Below are 7,554 nucleotides of genomic sequence, written 5' to 3'. Positions count from 1 at the left end.
TCTTATTTATTTTCTTACATGAACTTAACAGTAATTTTAAATAATTGAGAATGATTATTAATTATAAGTAAAACTGCAGAGTAAATACAAAAATAAATAAATTCCCATGCAAATAAAAAACAGAAATATATAATTTAATTGAATTGAATCCCATATTAAATGTATTTGAGATTTTTTTTTTTTTTATTATTTATTTTCTTATGTGAACTTAAAAAGAGTAAAAACAGAGATAAACTGAAAGTCTTACCAACTTTTATTTATTTATTTATTTATTTATTTATTTATTTATTTATTTATTTATTTATTTATTTATTTATTTCCATCCAGCCCTTCAGACTGGTCAACATTCATGTCTCATCACAGGACTTAAACAAGACGTAGCTTATTGTATTAATATATTACAATTCATATCAGACAGAGTAGAAAAACTTGAGGACATTCATGTAAATAAATGCTGGACCTCTGAGCTGTTTGAGGTTTCACTGAGGCGACTCCGCCGTCCTCTCGCTCACTTCACAACAGTTCTAACTTCATACAATGGGAGTGAAACACAATATAAAGCGTAAACGTTGGAGTTCAGGACATTCCTTCATCCTGGTGGCAGGTACAGTCTCGCTCCAACAGGCAGTCGCTTGCATCCAGACACAAACTGAAAACAGAGCGATGTCGTTATCGTCCCGTTACAGTCGCTTAAACCACTGATCTAATTAAAGGGCTTGTTGAGAGCAATCTGTCTGACTCACCTTCACCTTTCATAAGGTGTCACCGATGTCATCATCGTTGCAGCCTCTGCAGAAGAAGAAACACACATTGTAAAGACTGAGACTCACTGAGCGACGGGCGGACACGTCCACAGACGGACGCTCTGATTGGTTCTTACACGGCCTTGTGGAGACTCTTCTGGTTCATCATGTGCTGCCTGAAGATGTGGATCGCTTTAGACGCGTCCACCTGGTCCTGGTGCTCCTCCAGCACCTGTCTGTACCTGCCGGACAAATTCAGTTAGAAGACATGTTATCGATTTTTGGATCTTGGAGCTTCTGGAGACTTTGACTGGTCCAGACGAGCTGCACGGAGACGTTTTGTGTTTGTTTCAGTTGTTTCTCCTGTTTAATCAGCTACAGGAATGTTTGGTGGACTGCGACACTCCACCTGACTTTCATGAACTCTTGCTAAATGCTAACCCAACACCTGCTGCTGCAGACTACAGGAGGAGGCGTACATCTACTCATGGTCTAGCAGCTAGCTCGCTAAGCTAGCTAACGGTAAAGTTCAGCCGAGTCGGGCGCCATTAATGTTTCCATCGTGCCGTGAACACCACCTCTCGTTCATCAGTCCTCCTCCTCTAAGATCTGTGGATTATCTTGAGTAACTGGGTCATGGCGGACTACGCTGGACTTGGACTTGTGATGGAGTACCGTGAAAGATTACAGGCTCTAAATGGACCAGCGTGCAACAACACCATCGAGGATGTTCTGATGGCTGACGGTACCTTTGTGTCCAGACAACTTCCTTCAGACTCTCCTCTCTCCAGTCCTGGTAGATGACTTCAGACCCAGACCCAGTCCTGACCAGCACCCCAGAGACCAATTCATAGAGGCAGGCCCGGGCTGACAGCGCCACTAGCCAATACACCGGCTCCTCCAAAACCACAAAGTGGAAAGACTGGAGGGACGACTGGAGCCACTGAGGCGGAGGTGAATGGAGGAGGCTCTGGAGGAGGAGACGGTGATGACGAACCAACATGACAAACTAAATTAAATGTCTTAATTCATCTCATTAGAGGCCCGGCTGTGTGGCACACCTGGGTTCTGCTGCTGTAGTGTTCCAGTGCGTCCAGCAGCAGTGATCTCACAGCATCTGCTTCCTGCAAGCTGCTGACCAGGACCTGTCACACCAGTCACACCAGTTCAGCCCAATTAAGATGGGAAATCAAAATTATGGTAGAGCAAACATCAAGTTAATTTTTTATGATCATACAGGAAGAAATCAGCAACAACAGATCAGCTGACTCATCTAACCTGAGAAGAAAGAAAGAAAGAAAGACAACAAGAAAGGAAGAAATAATTAATGAAAATAAATAAAAAATGAATGAAAAGAAAGAAAGAAGAAAGAAAAAGAGAGAAAGAAATAAAAACAAAGAAATAATGAAAATAAAGGCAAAAAGAAAGGATAAAAGAATGAAAAGAAAGAAAGAATTAAACAAAATAAAGAATGAAGAAAGAAAGAAAGACAGAAAGAATGAAAAGACAAAGAATGAAACGAAATAAAGAATGGAAAGACAGAAAGAAAGAATGAAAAAGACATGTCTTTTCATTCTTTCTTTCTGTCTTTCTTCCTCTTAAGAAAGAATGAAAAGAAAGAAAGAAAGAAAGAAAGAAAGAGAGGATGAAGTCAGTGACGACCTCTGACCTCCAGCATGCTGCTGACTCCCTGCAGGTAGAGCGCCTCCTGCTGCATGAAGCTGGCGTAGCAGCGCTGCGTCAGGCGGCCGGACCGGAGCTCCTGGAAGAAGCAGGACAAGTGGAGAATCTCTTCGGCCTGCATGTCGCTGTGACTCCACACTACATCGAACAGACTCACACCGGGGGCGAGACCTGAGAGACAGGAAACAAACTGTGGTTTCATCCCGCCGGGATCTTTTCAGTAAGATAACGTATCTCCGCTACACTAACGACACAGTATATCCTCTGGTCACAGCCAATGATTCTGTTTAAATAAGAGACACGTTCAAGTCCTGCATGTCAACAACTATTATCCATTATCCCACATACGCCCAATTTCTTAAAAATCAGATACCCGGATCCTCTCATCGTCCTTCATAACACCTTGAACAGACTCTTGTGATGCATTATTGACAGCAAAAACAGGTGTTGAATTGATCCAGACTGAAGTTTTATAAAGTCGTAGCAAAATACAACATGCACATTAATACAAACATGCAACTCTGAGCCCAGCAGCACATTAAGTCAAACTGTACAGACCTCCATACAGGTCAGCCACAGAGGAAACAGAGATGCTCTCACCTGATTTGACTGGTTCCCTGCCCTCAGGTAAGACTTCAGGACTGGAGATAAAAAGATTAATATCAAGCACTCGACATTCAGGTTGGACAATGACCACAATGCAAATCACAAACACATAATTAAGCAGATGATACAACTCCATCCTCATGTGGCGGTCGAGAGAAACCGTCCTCATGTCAAGTTAATCTGCCACGATTTCCTGTTTTATGTTGAAGGCGTCTTTTTCTCTCTCACTGAGTTTTTCAGTCTGTGTTTGTTCTTCACTTTCTGTCTGTCTGTCTGCGTCTCCTGTGGATCTCTGCCCGGGTTTAGTTCTTCTTGAATTCTCCTCCGCCTGTTTGTTCCCGAAACATTTTGGATTTTATTTGGAGCTCGATGTCTCGTGACTGGGCCCTTTTTTCTTTGTGTGACATAAACGCTTGAAATCTACTTTCACTTAACAAAAGAGCTCCGAGCCGTTGACTCACATCATCACATCTCAACTGTACAGTAATCATACCGAGTAACACTGACTGAAATCTGATCCGCACCTGAGTAACAGTTAGACGGTAAACACTCAAGTTGATCACGAGTTGTTTGATCAGTGCAGGCAACTCGTTTTACAAACACGTCCTGAGACATCAGCAAACATAAGACTCTAGTTAGCTCAGTTAGCCGTGCAGCTCGTTATGCTTCCAGATTCATGAGAAGACGGTTGTGATTTAACTATCTGCTGGCTTTAGCTTCACACTTGGCGCCCAATAATGAAACTGCATCAACTTATAACACCACCACAGGTGTACCTGCAGCAGACCTGTTTAAAGATCACTAAAGTAAAGACACTTCCTCCAGCGTCGGTCCAGACTTCAGCCTACCTGGCTGCGGTGGAGCAGATGTAGAACCTGAGCTCTCCACAGGGGGCGCCGTGCAGCTCTCCACCTGAACACAACACACACAATTAATACGTTCAACTCACAATTTAGACGTTTTTTAAAGAATACTAATAAAACATGATCAGATACAGGGTGTGTGAAACAGCTGCAGGGTTGTTTAGAGACAAATGTGACCTGTTCAGGTAAAGATCACGACTTCTGCACGTTGTGGCCACAGTCACAGTTCTTATAAAGCAAATTATTTACTTATCGGGTCCATTTGCATGCAAGCCCCGCCCTCTCCGGTCTCTTCCTGGTTCTGATCGTCAGTCCAAACCCAGGAGCCGTTCTTCAGAGAGGAGAACAACGTTTGTGAAACAGAACACAGACGGGCCTCGAGCTTGGACTACCTGGTGTTCTGTTCTGTTCTGTGCTGTGTGTAAGAACCTGTTGGGCCCGGTGTCCACCCAGCCACACAGGAGTGTGTGTGTTCATCAGCTGACCCACAAACAGCCTCTCCTCCGGAGTGTGAAGGGACGCCAGGTGACCCCCTGTCTGAGAGCACATGGACTACACACACACACACACACACACACACACACACACACACACACACACACACACACACACACACACACATTAAACCCTGCTGCAGCCAGGTAATAATCGCAGGTGTGATGAAATAAGGTGTGCTGTGCTCAGTTGCTCAGTTTACCTCAGCAGAGCTCCAGCAGCTCCACACGGGGTAGAAAGCGAAGCATCTCTGCCCGAGCAGGAGCCAGCGAGGCGGGCAGTGAGAGGCTGGCTCCGCCCCCGCTGACACATCACCTGATCACAAGTATAGAACACACCTAATCAATATTCACACGGCGGCCATCTTCCTCTGATCAATCAAACTGGCCGCTGTGTGGATATCATCTGTCTTCTCACCTGAAGACGGAAGTGAGGCTGACGGACCAATCAGGAGGAGGGACAGGACGAGACGAGCCAACACAAACACACGCGCCATCATCTGCCTGTAACACACACACGCCAAGAAGAAGAGGAAGTAGTAGAAGAAGAATTTAATTTAATTTAAGAATTTAAGTTCTTACAGGTCCAGATGATTCTAAGATAGTGAGATTAAACTGAGCTACTAACAGTAAGAAGAAAATATTCAAAATGAATCAATAACAATTATTTAGTTTTGTGTACTTGGTCTCCACGCTGAGCTGTGGCTCACCTGTCAGCCTGCCGGACCACTTCACTATCTGGTTAGGTGAGTTTTTATTTTTCAAGGAGAGGTTCCTGAACCAGGCTGCTAGTGTAAATGATAAAACTGATTGTATAAAAGATACGACGCTGAAAAAGACTCACTCTGTTCGCTCTGGAAGGTGAGTCTGCTGTGTTAGCCCGGAGCTAAGTGTTGTGTGATGAACACTTCAGGTACACGTCAGGTTAACGAGTGTTTCCTGTGGTTGAAACAGGATTCAAACAAAGTCACTTTCCTACAATAAAAGATTTACGGATGATAAAACAGACGAGACGTGTCGGTCGGGAGTCTCGAGCTCCCCGTCTGCAGCCGGCTGATCTGGATCCTGGAGGTCCAGCAGAACCAGCTCTGCTCCGTTTGCACTGGTTCCAGTCTGAACCTTGTACCACATTATATTACTGCTGTAAAGCAAAACTATAAAGAGTGTGAGAGGAACATGAGGCTTTTACAGCAAAGGGGATATCTTTCTTTCTTTCTCTTTCTTTCCTTCCTTTTTCTGTTCTTCCTTCATTCTTTTCATTCTTTCTTTCCTTTTTCTGTCTTTCCTTCATTCCTTTCTTTCTTTCTATATTTCCTTCCTTTTTTTGTCTATTTCTTTCCTTCTTTCTTTCTTTCCATCTGCACAAACAGGCTGTGAATATTAGTCTGTTACTCACAGCACTTTCAAGCTGAGCCTGACTTCATCCAAGGGCTCGCTGGCTCTGGTTCTGGTCCTGGTCCTGGTCCGGAGCAGGTTATCTAAAGTAATCAGAGTAGTATCACATCACTGGAGATCTTTAAAGCAGGTCGGGTCTCTGACAGAGCGTCCACAGGCTTCTGTAGACGTCACAGACGGAGGACGCCTCATTCTTCTCGTCTCTGACTGCAACATGGAGCCTGAAACAGCAGCTGTGAGGAAAGTCGACTCCTCAGATCGTCTGTTTCACTCTTGAGACAAGCGAGCAACTCAACCAGCCACCAGACTCCAGGAGAAGTCCACGCAACGGACCTCGTTTTGTCCACAACACAACACGCCATCATGAAACCACTGGAAGCGATTCACCGATAATCTGAATGTTGGAAACTTTTGAATCGTCGCAGCTGTGTGAACAATAAACACACGTCTGAGATTTAGACAAACAAAAGTATCAAACTGACTCAGATGATAAAGTAAATATATCTTTATTATTTCTGTTTACTGGAACTTAAACCTCACCACATCTCACATACGTTCGTCTGGCAGGTTTAGCTTCGACGTTTAGATTAATATATAACATAAAACACTTGTGAAGGCAACGAGTTAAAGATTACACCAGCTGTTAAAGTCCTTATGTCTTGTAAAACTGAGTGTTTCCACCTCAGTCTGTGATATCGATCTCTTCCAAACGCTCGACAGACGGGACGTGTGGAGACGTTCTGTGTTTCCTGTTGGTTGTTTTTTAAATCTCAAATGTTTTCCAGCTCATATACTGTAATACAAAAACGGTAATATACTGTTAAGATAGATAGCAGTTGTTTCATTGTAAAATAACAGTAATTTTACTGTTTTTTTTTTACAGTGTATATATAAATATAGGTGCTGACCCACCTGAGCTCAGCTGGAGGTCTTCTCCTCTCCTCTGATGCCTCTGTGTGTGTTATCTCTTCTACAACAAACAATCATTCATGAGCTGATGACTCAAATTATTCAAAGCAGGTGTCTGTGTTTTTCAACTCACCTGGTGTTCACAGCTGAGCCATTCAGACTAGTTTAACTACCCAGAGGCGATTCGACGCTTGGTAACTATCATCCGTCACTGTTGCATATGCCCAGCCCGAATAAACGCCAGCAAACGAACAAATAAACGCTTGGAAATCGTTGGGGGGGGGGAATCGCCTACCGAACTCGCCTTGAAAATGTCCGATTTGTACGTTCTCTTCACTGTGGAAGTAATCCGGTGATATTTAAGTGGACATCCGTGATTGCGTTGCAAACACCGGCTGCTTGTGGTCAATTCGGCATACGCTAAATGGCGCACACTTGACTAAATGTCATCAAATATCGGCATATGAAAGAGGAATGTACTGACATTACACGCACACACACACGTGATGAGGTCGCACGGTCTTCATGTGAAACAGTACAGGCTCTGTGGTCAACATGAGGCTGCACACATTCCAACACACACTCCTTCAGATGTGCACGTCTCATGAACAGGCTGTTACCTGATATAAATGTGCAGAAGTCACAGATGTGTCAGGAGGGGGGAGTTACAGGGAGGTGATCAGAGCAGGTGGGCTCACCTGTTGACAGGAGCCTGGTCAGAGGTGGACTGTCTTCTGAGAGTAGCCTCTCTGTGGAAGGGTACCTGAGTTAAACAGGAGGCAGCTAGCACCAGAGTCACTGCTAACTTCTGCTAGCTGTTAGTGCTGTAAGCTAGTTAGCTAATTTTAGCAGTGAAGTTAG

At 44.0% G+C, this 7,554-nt stretch overlaps 2 protein-coding genes across 7 annotated transcripts in view; one reads left to right on the top strand and one right to left on the bottom strand.

Moving 5' to 3' along the window:
- Positions 1–7,554, top strand: part of LOC119027736 (butyrophilin subfamily 3 member A2-like) — a 316,811-nt gene that overhangs the window by 42,529 nt on the left and 266,728 nt on the right. The gene's annotated exons all lie outside the window — the stretch shown is intronic.
- Positions 248–7,435, bottom strand: LOC119026864. Of its 6 annotated transcripts, XM_037111486.1 has the most exons (17): positions 6,827–7,307; positions 6,697–6,754; positions 6,466–6,577; positions 5,786–5,867; positions 5,234–5,328; positions 4,808–4,893; positions 4,593–4,705; positions 4,325–4,447; positions 4,145–4,226; positions 3,881–3,944; positions 3,027–3,067; positions 2,413–2,597; positions 1,805–1,888; positions 1,493–1,713; positions 881–985; positions 744–789; positions 248–649 (listed from the first exon to the last, which is right to left on the bottom strand). In XM_037111486.1, the coding sequence occupies exons 6-16, from the start codon at positions 4,887–4,889 to the stop codon at positions 753–755; spliced, it is 1,137 nt and encodes a 378-aa protein (XP_036967381.1). In that variant the 5' UTR covers positions 4,890–4,893; positions 5,234–5,328; positions 5,786–5,867; positions 6,466–6,577; positions 6,697–6,754; positions 6,827–7,307; the 3' UTR covers positions 248–649; positions 744–752. The 6 variants fall into 6 exon arrangements, with proteins under 6 accessions (XP_036967381.1, XP_036967384.1, XP_036967380.1 ...); XM_037111489.1 differs by lacking the exon at positions 5,234–5,328; XM_037111485.1 differs by lacking the exon at positions 6,466–6,577.

Source organism: Acanthopagrus latus, chromosome 10, assembly GCF_904848185.1.
Source record: "Acanthopagrus latus isolate v.2019 chromosome 10, fAcaLat1.1, whole genome shotgun sequence".
Classification (NCBI taxonomy): Eukaryota; Metazoa; Chordata; class Actinopteri; order Spariformes; family Sparidae; genus Acanthopagrus; species Acanthopagrus latus.
This window is presented reverse-complemented; position numbering and strand designations above follow the sequence as displayed.

Bases quoted from the DNA above. Each gene is read 5' to 3' on its own strand.
- LOC119026864 (XM_037111487.1), bottom strand. From the start codon at position 4,889: ATGATGGCGCGTGTGTTTGTGTTGGCTCGTCTCGTCCTGTCCCTCCTC. The intron at 2,598-3,026 runs GTGAGAGCATCT...CCTGTCTCTCAG, and splicing joins CAGGGAACCAGTCAAATCAG to GTCTCGCCCCCGGTGTGAGT. The intron at 986-1,492 runs GTACCGTCAGCC...TTTGTCCGGCAG, and splicing joins GAAGTTGTCTGGACACAAAG to GTACAGACAGGTGCTGGAGG.